A 16,227-nucleotide genomic window follows, 5' to 3' on the forward strand; every position below is an offset into this window, starting at 1 on the left:
TTCGACATCCTAAAACATTTCCTTGATCGTTACCATAGCCAGGTTGATGTTGTAGTAATAAGCGAGACTTGGGTAAAAAATGGAGACTCAGAAATCTTCAAAATTCATGGATATGATAGCTTTTTCTCTTGTCGTGATACCTCACATGGGGGTTTAGCAGTCTATGTCCGCCTCGACAAAAAATGCGAACTTGAGAAGATTGAATCCGACGAAGGATTTCACTATATTCAACTGAAAATACACACATATGGAAGAAAAATTAAACTGCATGCCGTATATCGTCCACCATCGTATAGTTTTATGGATTTCACAGAAAAATTGGAAGCTTATCTTAGTGATAGCAACACCAATGCAAATAAGTGTGAAAACAAAATATTACTGGGAGACACAAATGTTGCAGTAAATATATCCGATAACAACATGACAGGAGAATATCTACGAATCCTTGAGTCGTGTAATATGTTCGTAACAAACAACGTTATAACACGCCCATCGAGTGGAAACATCCTAGACCACGTAGTTTGTTCGGAAAGTCTCCTTTCGTCGGTCATAAACGAAACAATTCCTACCGATGCAAGTGATCACTCAGTAGTTATCACCACACTGTTTTTTAACCAGCCACGCTCCATTCAAACACTCAACGAACAAATAATTAATCAGCAGCAATTGAATACGGAACTAGGAATTGCCCTCCTAAGTATTCCTCCAGTAACGGATGCCAACGGAAAAATAATGTATATTATTGAAAAATACAACGAAATAAAAAATAGAGCCACCAGAACGATAACCATTGAAGCCAAGGTGAAGGCGCATTGTCCCTGGATGTCCGTAGATGTTTGGCAACTTATGTCAACTAAGGATAAGTTGCTAAAAGCAAGTAGGCGAAACCCCACAGATCAACGGTTAAGAGACCTACTGAAACAGGCCTCCAAGAAACTCAACGAAAAAAAGAGACAGTGCAAAAAAAATTATTACTTCAAACTTTTGCAGACTGCTACTCCTAAAAAGTCTTGGAAAGTCCTAAACGAAATCTTAGGTAGAAACCCCAAAAGCTCAAACAACACCTCCCTTTTGGTAGACGGAAGAACCATAAATGACCCCTTGCAAGCAGCGGACTGCCTTAACGATTTTTTCTGCAACATCGGAAACAACTTGGCCTCGGAGTTGATTAGCGACAAGGACATTTGTAAATTTGGTACGTTAAGATCTCACTTTTCATCGTTATTCATGAGGCCAGCAACCGTAGAGGAAATTGTCGTGTTGATCAACAATCTCAACACAAATAAGGCGCCAGGGCCAGACAATATACCAGCTTCCACAATAAAAACCCATCATCTAGCCTTCGCACAGATCCTCAAGGACGTCTTCAACGAAATCATAGAGACTGGAGCTTATCCGGAATCTCTCAAGATAGCACGAGTCACGCCGATCTTCAAGTCAGGTGACAAATCCAACCCATCCAACTACCGGCCTATTTCAACCCTGTCTACGATGAACAAAATACTGGAACAGCTGATTTCAAATAGACTAACGAACTTCCTAGCAGCTCAAAACCTATTAACCAACAGACAGTACGGGTTTAGGAAAGGATGCGATACACTCACCGCGACCGGAGAACTTTTGGAAGAGGTTTACTGTGATCTCGACAACCGACGCTACTCTGGTGCACTTTTTCTGGACCTCAAGAAAGCGTTCGACACCATCAATCATGAGCTACTGCTAAAAAAACTAGAAATAAACGGGATACGGGGACCTGCCCTACATCTGCTGGAAAACTACCTCTCAAACCGTCAACAATTTGTTTCTTGGTGTGGCACTAACAGCAGCAACAAAATGCTTACCATTGGAGTTCCGCAAGGAAGCAACCTAGGGCCTCTTATGTTTCTGGTGTTCATAAACGACCTCTCAAAATTACAACTGCAAGGAACACCTCGCCTGTTTGCCGACGACACCCTGATCTCCTACAGCAGCCCCGATCCCATACAAATAGCCCACTGGATGAATAGTGACCTGTTACTCCTAAACGAGTATCTCAACTGCAATCTGCTTTCTCTGAACACAACAAAAACAACATACATGTTGTTCAACTCCGGACGTCGACCGATTCCTGAATTGCCATGTATAAGCATCACGAACACTGAAATCCATCGTGTCAAGGACTTCAAATATCTGGGCCTAGTACTGGACGAAAACCTAACATGGAGTGCACACATTGAGCAACTAAAAAAAAAGTTAGCTCCAGTCTGCGGTGCCCTATGGAAAGTCTCTTCCTTCGTTCCGACTGCGTGGTTGAAGAAGCTGTACTTTGCCCTCTTCCATTCGAGGCTGCAATACCTGGTCTCGCTGTGGGGAAACGCTGCCAGAAGTCGTCTGAGAGAACTTCAATGCATGCAGAATCGAGCGTTGAAAGCTGTCCATAGGAGGCCCTACCTGTACCCATCAGTATTGCTATACAACGACATCGAGGATTCAGTTCTACCCATTCGTGGGCTTCGGGAGTTCCAGAGCATAACGTTCATACATAGAATACTGACGTGCCCAGAAACACACCACAATACCGTGTTGCAACGGGTGGCATCGGAACGTGCATCGCGACAGGCCAATCTCATCCGGCTACCCAGAGTCAATACCGAATTTGGCAAAAGGAAGTTGAGCTACTTCGGCAGCACGGTGTACAACGGACTTCCAGAAAATTTGAAGCAAACCTCGTCAATCCATCGCTTCAAAATTCAACTGACCTCATCCTGCAAGCAACACATCAGCCGCTACCTCCACTGAATCAAGTCAATTGCCACGCTAATACATCTGTATATTTCTTCTTATCTCTCACCTCTCCGCCTAGACCACCACCGCCTCACCACCGCACCGCCTCATCACACCACCGTCTCAACATACCACCGCCTCACCACACCATCGCCTCAACATATCGCCGCTACCACAACTTCGCTTAAGCATAAATCGAGTTAAAAATTAGCTAAAAATTATGTAAAACCAATTAAATAACATCAACAACAATGTGTTCCTTTAAAAGAGCATCTATTTGCTCGCTGGGAACACCCTTTCAAAAACCCACTATTGATGTACGCAATAAATAAATCTAATCTAAATAAATCTAATCTAATCTAATATCGAAGAACATATTTTAAACTATCAAGTCATTTTGAAATTTTTTTTTAATTTATGAATATTTCAACAATTTTCTTAATTTTTCACTTTAAATTTAAAAATTTGTTGAAAAATCCCCAGAATACAAGAAATTTTTTCTTTATTTTAGAAAACAGTGAAATCATTCTCAGTTATTAAAAGCCGAAAAAGTATAAAACGGTCCAAACTTCTAGAAAATCTTAAATATTAGAAAAATAATTCGGAACATAAATTTCCACAATTATTAATTTATAAAAATTGTGAAATCAGTTTCGAAGGTTGTTTTAAATCGCCGATCGCAAACTATTCAGTAAAAATCTATTTTACAAAATAAGCCAAAATTGTACGAAGTTTTATGAAACTTCGGTAAACTTTTTTTACCTTATACCTAATAAAACTTTAGAAAAATGTTAAATTTAAATTGAGTTTTTCAACCATCAAACATCTTAACATTTCTGAAGAATTTTTAATAATCTTGTACATTTTCATAATTATTCTAAAAAACTTTCAAGGCTTTTTGACTTTTCAAAAAAAAAAAATACAGAATTTTGTTGAAACTTTTAAAATTCTTCGAAACCTCAAAAAAACTTCAAATAATATGATTTTTTTTTTTTTGGAAAATTGCAACAAGTCCATAAAAATCTAAATGTATCGTTTTAAAAAAACCCTTTAAAATTCTCCAATTTCTTCATTACTTTTGAAAAATTTTCAATATTTTTAAAGAAGTCCAATTTCTCGTTTTTTTTTCATATTTTTTTTTTAAATATGTTTTTTTTATATGTGAATCTTGAAAAATTTAAATATGCACGTAGAATTTTGAAAATTTAAACATTAAGAGGAATTTACAAAATTTTTGATGAATTTACCTTTTTCCAAATTATTCAAAATTTCTTCCAGTTTTTCATAGTACAGACGTTTTTGGCAACATTCGATTTTGGCAACATTCGAATTTGGCAACATCCGATTTTGGCACATGTGCCAAAATCGAACGGTTTTTAGCAGCGACATTACCTTTTAGTTTTTTCTATAACAGGACCAATATAATTTTGACAAACACCAAACATACGTTTTCAGGTTCAGAAATGGTGATAGAATACAACAACAAAAACAATTTTTTTTTTAATTATAAAGTACTCAAAAATTACAAAAAGATAAAAATTTTAAAAAAATCAAAAACAAATACAAACAAAAGATTAAAAATGATAAAATCAACTTAAAAATGGTGAAGAATGACAAAAACTGCAAAAATGACAAAGAAAAACAATTTTTTTTTTAAATTATAAAGTACTCAAAAATTACAAAAAGATAAAAATTTCAAAAAAATCAAAAACAAATACAAACAAAAGATTAAAAATCATAAAATCAACTTAAAAATGATGAAGAATGACAAAAACTGCAAAAATGACAAAGAAAAACAAAGATTATACAAAACAAAATTAGTGCAAAATGTATCAAAAACATGAGAAAAAATTATAAAAATTCCAAAAATGGTCGGAAATTGACTTAAAATAACGTTAATGATAATAAAAATAGTTTTTTGTAAAAATAGGAGAAAAAAATTTCAGAAAAAAAACCGTTCCATTTTGGCAACATTCGATTTTGGCAACACAAAATGTTCGGGTATGTTGCCAAAAACGAACGGGGTCTGTATCTATAAATAATAAAATGTCAAAAGTTAAAACTTAGTCAGACTTTTAAATTTTTCAAATGCAAACGAAAAATAAGCAAGAATCTTTTTAACTATGAAATACGAAAAATACGAAATTTCATATCTCAGTCAGAGTTCCAAAATCTAAACCCCGATATCAAAACTTGTAGCTTAGAATTCTATAAGTTCAACGAGGAAACAGAAAGTTATGAGCAGTTCAGATTTGGCAACTTCGAATTCAAGGATCGGAGAACTTGGTGGTTAAATCATCGATGTTGCTTATAACTTCCTGCTTCGGTGTTCGAACTATTGATTTGTGAATATTCGGAAATTTATGAATATTGAAAGCTCTGAGCTCTAGAAATCGAATGGAGAAAACGACCGACATGAGTGTCCAGGTTTCATTATCTTGATTTCTGAGTTTATGTTTTTAATACAAGTTCAGTAAAGAAAATGAGAAAGTATTTCGCTTTTATGTTGATTTTTACTTTAAATTTGTCTTTCGGAGGTCACAATTTTGATTTCCAATTTATCGTGTTTGTCATTTATAAATTTCTAGTCTCGAGGCAAACCAGTAGGTTCTTGTATCATATTTTAAGCCTAGCCTTTCAATGGGTTTTGGTGCTTTTAGTTAGAAGTCATGTTTAAAATCGTATCGAACAATAAAAATTTCTACCATCCATAAGGAACTTACCTTCGGTGTGGTGATGTGCTCCATGGCTGCTGATAAATATCTATCGATCCGTATACACTGATAACAAGGAGCAGCAATTCTCTGGACGACAGCAGCTGCAAGCACTTTTCAAAATCCAAAATACACAGCACTCCGGGGCCTTAACGATTGCAAAACACTTATCTCTTAGTTTACAAAAGTTTCCCGACGCGTTTAACTTTACGGTCACAGTTGTCCGGGCTAAATTTGGGACAAAAACACCGAAAAATTCACTTTTTAGGGAACGAACCACGGAAAGGATGCAATTTTCACCAATCAACACGAAAACAAAAACGGGAAAGAGAAGACGTCAAAACTTTTTCCACAAATTTGACATTTGCCAGCTGTTCGCGGAAATTTTAGCGGAAACTACAGCAAAAAAGGTTTCACATTTTAATCGAACGTCATGAATAAATAAAAACACAATAACTGCTGACTGGAAAAGATTAAATTTTTCTTGATTTTTAAAAGAATCTCCATATTCCATAATCATGAAAGTGTTTAGTAATAAGCTAAAAACAAAATAAAATAAATTTTGGAATAGTTTGCGACCACAGGCGCATGTTAGCCATGGTAACTCTCGGATCGTCCGAAACTCTCAATTCTTAGAGTGACCCACTATAGTGAATGAGTGATTCAATAATTCGGATACCAAGTTTTTGAATGAAGCAAACAACAGCTGATAACGCGAGTCGCTCATTCAACATAAACCGCTTTATCATTTTCGTTTCACTTCTTGACTCTGTCGACCATTCAGTATCAGATAAGTCACAGAAGTGTTCAAACAAGGCAGAAAAGATACGCACAAACATCTTTGGACTGAACAGTTTTCTTAAAAAAAACCTTCCATTAAAAAATGGTGCAACATAAAAACATCGGAATAGAAAAATCACCGCATCGGTTGGAGCAAGCTTACGACGAAATCTTCACTGAAGGTGCCCTTCAGTTTTTGCAAGACCTCTGCATCGAATTCGATCATCAGGTTGAAGAGGTAAGTGTACGATTTCGTCTGATAAGCTCATAACAATAATCGAGATATCTTATCAATGCACGAACAACAACATTGCGCGCAGCTTCTAAAATGTAGATTAGAGCGGAATCTATCCATCAGGCAGGGCAAATGGAGGCCGGAGTTTAAAAACACTAGCGAAGATTTGGAATGGAAAGTTGAAGATCTGCCGGTGCGTTTGCGAAACCGGAAGCTGGACCTAGGTGATGTTAGCCCTGCCAATACGGCCTACTTTATCGACAGCTTGTATGCCAAGGTTCAGGGTATACAGGTGGATTTCGACGATGGTCATTGTCCGACTTGGCGCAATACTGTCCAGGGACTTTATAATGTCACAAAAGTTGTGCATGGGGCACTGCCTGGTGCTCCGGCAGATATTTGCTCCTGTCCGGTGCTGATGCTGCGACCCAGGGCTTTTAACATGATCGAACATCACTGCATGGTCAATGGGAAAGAGGTGATTGGACCGCTTTTTGACTTTGCTATCTTGATGTTTCACAATGCTAAGCTGATGGCCGATCTCGGAGTTGGGCCGTTCTTCTATCTTTCCAAGGTATAAGTTTCCTTTTTTTGTTTTTCTATTGATGCAATTCTAATATCATTATCTTTTTAGATTGAGGACCCCATCGAAACCCAGTTGTGGAACAAAATTTTTACCTGGACTGAGCACCGCCTAAATCTACCGAAAAATTCCATCAAAGCTTGTGTTCTGATTGAAAATATCCTGGCAGCCTACCAGATGGAAGACGTGCTTTACTCCCTGAAAGAACACGCCATCGGTCTCAACTGTGGCATCTGGGACTATTCGGCTAGTATAATTGCAAAATTCGGTGATCACAAAGATTTCCTGATTCCTGATAGGAACAAATACGTGAACATGGGTCAACCGTTTTTGAGAAACTACATGCAACTGCTGATAAACGTTTGTCACCGGCGAGGAGCGCTGGCAACGGGAGGCATGGCGGCCAAATTGTTACCAAGCGGCAAGGGTAATGGCAATTTGTTAGTTTTACTAAATGGTTTTTTAAGTTAGGACCAATTTTATCATCAAATTTATTTCCAGAACTCAGGAAATCATTGAAAGTGTGAAATTGGCTAAATGTGTCGAAATCGAAACCGGAGTCGACGGATTTATGGTCTACGATTTGAGAATTGTCGATTCCATCAATGAACTTTGGAACAAGAAATGTTCAGCTGATAATCAGATAAAACTCATACCAAATGTCGATCACATTACTGCTTCCAGTTTGGTTAAAATTCCTCAAGGTGGTGTTACGCTAGAAGGACTGAAGTAATAAGACTTTTAACGTTCATTTCAACTTTTCCCGACTAAAATATTCTCTTCGCAGCAACAACATCACCGTTGCTCTTCTATTCATTTACCATTGGTACACCGGTTCCGGAGTCTTCTACCTCAACGGAGCCGTGGAAGACTCAGCCACCGCTGAAATATCCCGGTCCCAAATCTGGCAATGGATTCGGCACAAGACCCCTATCGAGGACAAACCGGGCGCCGTCGTGACCCGATCCCTGGTTTACTCGATGCTGGATGCCATTATTTCCCGTGCCTATAAATCGTGGTGCGTCTCGATTCCGGACCGGAAGCGGTTGCTATCCTCGAAATTTGTGCTGCTAGAAATTATTTCTGCTAGGAATTACATCGAGTACATCACTACATTCCTCAATGATAGTCATAAGTTTAGGACGTTGCACAACAAAAATGATGGGTTGGAGTCGAAACTCTAAAGTTGGTTCCTAAGTAGAAAACAAATAGTTTGGGGTTAAAAATGGTAGTTTTAAAATGGGGTAGGTTTAGTTGGACTCGTTAATAAATTTATGCTTTAAATTTTTAACAAATTCTCCCCTAAAGTGTATTCAATTAAATGACCTTTCTTCATAATCTTTTTAAATTCAAATCTGAATGTAGAATCAGTATCTGAATCTGAAATCAGATTTTAATATCTGGGATCGGGTTTTGAAATCTGATCTGAAATTGCAATCCAAATCTGCAATCTGAATTTTCATCCAAATCTGAATTCTTCAAATTAATATGGATTTTAAATCTGAACCAGGAATTTGAAGTCTTTTTTTCTAAATCTAAAATCTGAATTTGAAATTTAAATCTAAATGTTCAAACTGAATCTGATATCTAACTCTAAAATGTGAATCTAAAATCCGAATCCGAAATTTTGAAACTGAAATCTGAATCTAAAATCTGAATATTCTGTATCTGAAATCTTAATTTTGAATCTGAATCTGAAATGTGAAATCAAATCCAAATATGAAATCTGAGTTCAAATATGAATCTGAATTCTAAATCTCTAATATGAAGTCTGAATAGCAATCCAAAAAATTCCATGCTTTTTTTGCATTAAAAAATCGAGATGATTTACTTAAAGTGTTGAGAATTTCTTTTTTCCTTGAAGTGCTCCAAAATGTTGCAAATAACAGCGGTGAGTTCTAATTGAGTTTCTAATTTCTAATTTTTTGTTGTCAGCTTTTGCAGGTTCGCAATACCGACGGCAGGTGGCGAACCTGAAAAATTTGACAAAAAATGCCCTGTAGGAAAAATGGTCCTGTTTAGCCCGATTTTATCGTAGAAATTGCGTATTTTATTTTTAAAGTTGGGTGGCATTTCCTAACTGGGATAGCATTTCTTCAAATTGATCGATGCGCACTCTGGAATCGGCATTGCGTACTGTTAGAAAAATGATTTTTTTTGTTTTTTTTTTCTGGAAAAAATATCCAGAAAACGAAATCGAGTGTCCAGTCAGTATGGTCAGTGGTATAAAGGAGATGAGTTTTTTACGTTTTGCACAAAAATAGGAGTACAGGAGAATGTTAGGTTTATTCTTTTAGATTGAAACATAGTCAAAAGTGTCTCCATCAGATCATATTCCACTCTCCTTAACAAAATTATTTAGTTGGATGCAGCGGTGACCTCAATCCTAAGGCGCAAAGTTATATCTTTCATCCCTTTCTCTCTTTTCCAAACTATCTATTGACTACTAGAACGTGGCCGGCGCTGTTATTGATGATAAAAGAGAGAGCATCAGTTTTGGGCCTTGTGGATGTACTGCCAGTCACAGGCAAAATTCTTTCGACCTTTGTTCAAAATTGTTGCCTTCGCTCGGATAATCTCGGAGAAGCAACATTGGCGATGTGGAACTAATTCTATAACTGAGCCACGTCTGCGATCATGGAATTCGAAATGTATTAAACTTCATTGAAATTCAATTAAATAAGCGAAAATTTCTAAGAATTTCAAATCGATCATTACTCACAAAAATGTATGAAACATTTCGGGTTCCATGATTTAATGTGGATATGAGTAGTCATAAGCTTTTAAAAGAGCATAAGCAGTTAACAGGCTTGGCGAACTCTTACCACAAAAGGGACTCAGGTATTTTCTGATACAGATGCTAGTCCGCTAGCTTTTGTTCATGTTTTGAAAAATATCGTTACATCACAGTTGATTTCTATTTTGAAAGTTGTTAGTAAATTTTTTTTCAACAATTTAAAAAAAAACATTGATTCTTTCTTCAAATGAAATTTCAATAATAAATATTTTTAAATTATTTTCATTTCTGAGTGTACGTAAAAAATGAAAACGAGTCGTGAATTCATCCAAGTGTTCGCTGTCAAAAGTCAGCGACAGCACTCAGCGTTTTTTTACGGAATTCTGCTGCACCTGCATACTAAACATAGAGAAACCTTGCGCCTACTTCCAGAGAGGAAAAGAGAGCAACCGAGGAAAATGAGTTCCCCGCGGTAGGTTGTCTCTTTTTCCCTACCACCAACGCCCAGGGTAACTCATCAAGAAAGTCAGCGACAAACAGCGCAGCTTCGCAAAATCACAAAATTTGAAACTCGAGTCGAGCGAGTCTGCGAAGCAAAAGCGAACCGTGAGGACGTACAGATTTTCCTGGTGGTCTGGTGTGGCTCTTTTGACCAGTTTAGTAGTCGCGATTTTTTTTGTGTATGGTGAGAGGAACTAACTGCTGCAAGCAAGAATTCTTCTGGCTGCTGCTTGGAACTTGTTTCGAGGTTGCGGCGCCGAGTGAGTATAGAAAAAAAAGTGGTGGCCCCAACTTTGGGTTGGTTCGGCCTGGAATTTGTGGCTGAAGCATTGTGCGACCATATTTAATTTTTGGGGCCCTGTTGTTCCGGAATATTGGGTGTTGATTCAAGTGGATGGAAGAGGAAGAAAAACCTACAAGTGAGAGGCGTTTTCCGTAGAGGCTGCCATCTTGGACTTCCGCCGGGACTCGCCACGGACGGGTGTGGATGGAATTTGGGGTTCGGCGACTCGGAAGCAGAATAATTCACTGTGTGAGATTGGGTAGTTTAATGGTTTCGGTATAAGGCAAGCTTGTTTGAAATTAAACGAGATAACAAGGGTCGAAGGAAGTGTTCCAGACCTGGTTCAGATCAGATCGGGAAAGACAATTCCGTTAGGTTCCCTAGGGGGGTGAAAAGTATTTCTTGGTTCGGTGTTCATCATTTGGAATCGGGTTAATCCAACTCCAAAAGCTCCCCCGAAAAAAGTGGGTAGCGAGCTTCGCTTCCAGACACGGAAGGTTGCCTTCGATTTGATTTCGACTGCCAGTCAAGTCAACCAGAGGGAGGAATACGAGAAGGAAGAAAGGAAGGCAGCAAAAAAAAAAAGAATCCAAGTCAGAAACCACACGACAAAGAGGGAAAAGAAAAGCTGCTGCTGCTGCTCTTGTGATTCCGGCTCTGGTTTGGCCATTTTTCGTGTGTGGATGGCAGAGAAAGAAGAATTCCTGGTGCTTTGGTGTGTGTGATTCGTGTTCTTCCGAAGGTTTTCGAAGCCAGGAGAAGGCAGCAAAAGAAGTCTAAATTTAATTAAAGGAAGTGAAGATTGTGCGGTTTACAGGAGAATTGTCCGCCTTGGAAGAAGAAAAATCTCGACGCGTTCCTGTGCCCAATTTCCGGGGAATGTTTCAAAAAATGAAGTTCCAAATCTGCTGCTAGGGAGGGACTTGCTCGGGAGTGTCAAAATTGAAAAGTATCAGGGGGGCAAGGGGAAGAAGCAGCTGGTGACGACGCGGTGCCCTTCTTCCGGCACCCACCAGAGTTAGGTCGGGTTGTGTGTGGGAACAATCGAAGCCGTGGAAGCGAAGAGTGGAGGAGAAGCAAAATGGGAGCACAACAAGTGAAGGAACGTTCCTCGGCTGGCGGAGGAGGAGCTGGAACGGGAGGAGGAGGAACCGGTGGCAGCACCATTGGAGCCGGGATCGGTTCAGCGTCCTCGCTCGGTGCTGGAAGCTCCATTCGATCCAGCCGGAACAAGCCTCGGGTGCCGAAAGATTCGCGTATACTGGGGTCCAACATTTTCACGGAACATAGTGGTAAGTTTATGATTCAAGTTGCTTCCATTCTTGTGAAAGAAGCAGTTTTTTTCTGATAAAAAGTTAAATAACAAACAAACACCAATCGCAGATTTGAACCTCTTATCAGATCCTTATCAGCTTACTCGAGCAAATGGTTCTACAATACTTGTAGTCGAATATGTATTCAATGGATCCGCTTTAAATTGATTTGTTTTTATAATTTATCCTAAAAATATTCCGCTTGAGGAGAATTTTTTAATTCATCTCAGGGACTTTTTTATTTTCAATTCAGATTTTTAAATTACTCCTTAAGAAAGTTCTATCGAAAACAACGGGCACGATTAAGAGATACTTTGACCAAAACTTCAGGACCCATCGTGTTGAAGCACGTTTAGACCGGCCGAAACATGGGAACGCAATCTTTCTTATGGGTTTGGAACTTTGAGCTGTTCACACAACTTCTACTGCATGCATCGGTTGCAATTTTCATTCATTTTCGTTTCTACTCTGGTTGTGAAGTTTTATTTTATTCCTTGGCTGTGCATGTGCGCACTTCGTTTGGTTAGACAGAGGATGTTTGTTCAATGTTCTCCTTTTGCGTATTTTGATGTCCGTACACGCAATCTGTGTAGGGTGGGTGAATCTGACTGACGAGAGCATCTCTCCCGGAAATGGTATCAATCCAATCGAAAGAGCATATACGATTTTGATTTTCGATTAAGTATGTAAATTATTCATTTTGTAACAAAAGAAGCTTCTCTGCTTCTCTGGGTTTGAGAAAATTCCGTGGGCGTGGTAAGAGGCTCATTTATATCACTTTGATATAAATGGGTATGCCTTGACGCGCAAGATCTTAAAGAATCGAATAGAGATAATATCACACCAGATCTTGCGAGCACGAACGGATCACTGACGAATACCAGTGAAACGGAACCTACGTGTTGGCCCCACGGCTTTAAACGAACGTCTTACCAGTGTTCAATATGGTCCGATCAGTATTGATTGTTTGACCTGATATAATGTTTCATACAATTTTTCTAATAAAATTTTATATTTCAGGTCCGGTATTCGGTAGGTGTGTCCCCGTACCCTAGACTGTAATGGGTCACAGGTTAATAACTGTTCAATATGTTACTAGGCAAGATACAGGTAGTAGTATTCGCCTCCCCAATGCTCTAGTAAGTGTGCATCTGCGGTTTATGAATTTCGAAGGCTTATTCTTAAATCAAGCATTTTACAAAAACTAGAGGCTTATTGGATCAGAATGCTTTTTGGACAGTTTCCTGTTAACAATAATTCTTTCTCGTTTCAACGCTTTCTGGTAGATTTGCCCATTTTTCGGTTAGGCTTGAAATTCAACAAAGGAAGTCGAAGAAAGATGTTATGATTTTGAAAAACAATAATAAAAAGGCAGTCCAGGAAAATAATATTGGGAATTAAAAATAGGAGTGTAATTTATTTCAACCAAAACAGATTGAGGAAAGTTGTTCTGAGAAGTTGTTTAGAGTTAGCGATGAGGCTTTAGAAGGACAGCATTGTCATTAGTAGTATGGTCCTGTTCGATCATTAATCAATTATTTTTCTTGTTTGTGTAACGTAGATTTTTTACAATTGATGCAGTGATAAATACCTTTTAATCGAGATTCTATTTTAGGGTATCCAAGTTGTTAATATAATTACAGAGTAGTCACCCATTTGTTCTGAATCTCTAAAGACTTACCCGTTTGGAAATATTTTTATACGCCAATCTATGCTAATCTCAAGTGAAAACTATCATGGGCTCAAAGTTTTTGAATCGAGTAAGGTTAGGTGATAGGTAGGGCCCAACATAATACTATTCACTGTGACAACAAACCTCAGCCCTACAAAGGCTACTATTTGGTGCTCACTTCACATGACACAACACTACTCGCTGTGACAACAAAACTCAGCCCTACAAAGGCTACTATTTGTTGCTCACTTCACATGACACAATACTTTTCACTGTGACAACAAAACTCAGCCATACAAAGGCTACTATTTGTTGCTCACTTCACATGACACAATACTATTCATTTTGACAACAAACCTAAGCCCTATAAAGGCTACTTTTTGTTGCTCACTTCACATGACACAATAATACTATCACGACAAACCTTAGCCCCCTAAAGCTGCTACATATTTGTTGCTCACTTCACATGACAGAGTGTTACACATTATTCAACCGATATAAAATACCCTCGCTCGCAATACGGCTCACTGGTAAGCCCAGCCCTGGTTCGCCAGGGTTTGACTTGTCAGAAAGCAACCGGAGTTTAAATGAGACACATTCTTAATCCGCCCGGTGTATTGCGGTCTCCTCCCAATCCTTCCCATTTCATTTACCTAGCTTTCCCCCGCGGTGAAAAATTTTGGCCTCAAAAGGGCCGTGTGATTTCTCATGAAGCTGCCGCATGAAAAAAAAAAAAAAAAAAAAAAAAAATTATTCATTTTGTAACAAAAGAAGCTTCTCTGCTTCTCTGGGTTTGAGAAAATTGAAAATGACTCTAAATCGAAATGTACTACTTATAGAATGCTTTCAGTGGCAAAAATGCTCCTTTTTTAACGTTACTCCTGATTGATGGGCCAAGGAAGTGTTCGAAATAAATTGTCTTGAACTTGTAAGCCAACGTATTTTCCTACGAAAATTTTATGAACTTACCGAACAGCACTTTTTAGGAACTTCTGTGTATCTTGGGTAATGGACCATTTTTTTCCATTTTGACTCGCCTGGTTTTTAAATGACACATTTTTGAACATTTGAATCAATGAAAAGCCGAGAGTTGCATGAAATCATGAACAGTATGAAAGGGTATAACTTTGCTACACAGTTGTTTTGTTTCTGGATTGTAAAAGGGATTGATCGGTTATTGCTGATAGGTGTGTTAGCGAGAGTTGGTATCAATGGTACGGATCAAAACTGATTTAAAAATAGTTAAAAGTTATTGACGATCGCTGTTGGAACTAGCAATCGCTAGTGTAGAGTGCAGTTATGTGAAGACCTTGCTTAGAATACGAATAAACAAAAATCTACCCAGCAAGCCTCTATAATAAAACAAACAAAACAAACAACTAAACAAAAACTCTATTCCATTACTGAAACCCGCGTTATAAACAAGAATTATTTGGATAACAGAATGCAAAGCACAAAATTTGGTGCACCTTACTCACGATACACAGAAATAACTTAGGTGTCCCCAAAGGAAGTGTGTTGGGTCCAATGTTATTTATAATAGGTGTGTTCAACAGAACTCAATCGAAACCAATTGAAATGGATTGACAGTTGATCAGCTGTTTTTCCAATTGACTTCGATCGATTTCTATCAGGCTGCTGAATGAACAGCCAGACACTAATACTAAAGCGCTGCTTTTACTGTCATTTTCTTATACAGCTGTGTACTTGGAGATTTCGGGCTTTATTTAATAATGAAAATTATAATAGCAATCGTCTGTTACTGTTGTTTTTACTTGATTAAATGAAAAAAACCTTTTTTTAATGATTTATCGATTCTTAATAAACATGACACCAGCCCGACGACCCTGCCCCAAGTCATTAGCGGCATTGAACGAAGCCCTTTGCACTGGCATCTCCTAGAAGTTGCGGGATCTGGCCACAAAGGAGGTACTGCTCATGGTCAAAGCCAAACCGAGGTCTCTGAGTCCGCGCTCAAGGCGACAACACGCGTGAGGAAGCTTTTTGTAATTGAGGGTGAAGACTGCGTTGAAAGCGACACGGAATGAATAAACGACGCAGCATGGGAGGAGCATTGGGCCAACTTCTGAAATCACGTGATGATTTTGGTTCGAATCAGTATCCGAAGAAAGTAGGGGCAGGAAAGTTAGGGCAGATATAATTTAGATATGATTTAGAATATGAAAAGAAAGGTTTATTAAGTTTCAATTGTACTATCTACATTATTTATTAAAAACTTATTTTAATTTTTTACACTAATTGTTCTCTCAACACTGCACCACCGACGCCACATTGACCGACAACACCTTCACTAGCAGCTGCACGGTCCATAGCAACGAAACTTTTGAAACACCAAATCAGTTTTTTATTGTCTGCAGCAACTGCCAAACACTTTTCAAACACTTCACCACCGAATCACCGAATCGCAGCACCACAGCCTCACACAGCAGCACCACAGCCTCAGCATGACTGCCACAGCACCAACGGATCAGCATGGCTAGCACAGCACCACCGACTCAGTACAGCACCACCGACTCAGCACAGCACCACCGACTCAGCACAGTACCACCTCAGCATGGCTAGCACAGCAGCACCGACTCAGCACGACTGGCACTGCACCACCGACTCAGCTAACTCGCACAGCAC

The 16,227-nt window shown here is 38.6% G+C and overlaps 3 protein-coding genes across 5 annotated transcripts in view; 2 read left to right on the forward strand and 1 right to left on the reverse strand.

Moving 5' to 3' along the window:
* Positions 1-5,792, reverse strand: part of LOC129751364 (myotubularin-related protein 8) — a 125,890-nt gene extending 120,098 nt beyond the window's left edge. Inside the window, exon 1 of the mRNA XM_055746822.1 lies at positions 5,487-5,792. Within this exon, the coding sequence (XP_055602797.1) occupies positions 5,487-5,510 (24 nt within the window). The 5' untranslated portion in view covers positions 5,511-5,792. The remainder of the gene's footprint in view (positions 1-5,486) is intronic.
* Positions 5,793-6,217: 425 nt separating this feature from the next.
* LOC129754889 (malate synthase-like) lies at positions 6,218-8,333 on the forward strand. 2 transcript variants are annotated; one of them, XM_055751146.1, is made up of 5 exons: positions 6,218-6,495; positions 6,578-7,066; positions 7,127-7,515; positions 7,577-7,804; positions 7,863-8,333. In XM_055751146.1, the coding sequence occupies exons 1-5, from the start codon at positions 6,361-6,363 to the stop codon at positions 8,257-8,259; spliced, it is 1,638 nt and encodes a 545-aa protein (XP_055607121.1). In that variant the 5' UTR covers positions 6,218-6,360; the 3' UTR covers positions 8,260-8,333. The 2 variants fall into 2 exon arrangements, with proteins under 2 accessions (XP_055607121.1, XP_055607122.1); XM_055751147.1 differs by having other exon boundaries at positions 7,577-7,779; positions 7,863-8,175.
* Positions 8,334-10,390: 2,057 nt separating this feature from the next.
* LOC129757681 (tyrosine-protein kinase Abl) overlaps positions 10,391-16,227 on the forward strand; it is a 448,900-nt gene continuing 443,063 nt past the window's right edge. Inside the window, exons 1-2 of one of the 2 annotated variants that reach the window (XM_055754964.1) lie at positions 10,391-10,573; positions 11,389-11,888. In XM_055754964.1, coding sequence (XP_055610939.1) covers positions 11,678-11,888 — 211 coding nt within the window. In that variant the 5' untranslated portion in view covers positions 10,391-10,573; positions 11,389-11,677. Of the gene's footprint in view, positions 11,889-16,227 lie in introns of both variants that reach the window. The other variant, XM_055754965.1, reaches the window with a different exon arrangement.

The sequence above is a fragment of the Uranotaenia lowii genome, chromosome 3 (genome assembly GCF_029784155.1).
Source record: "Uranotaenia lowii strain MFRU-FL chromosome 3, ASM2978415v1, whole genome shotgun sequence".
In the NCBI taxonomy this organism is placed as follows: domain Eukaryota; kingdom Metazoa; phylum Arthropoda; class Insecta; order Diptera; family Culicidae; genus Uranotaenia; species Uranotaenia lowii.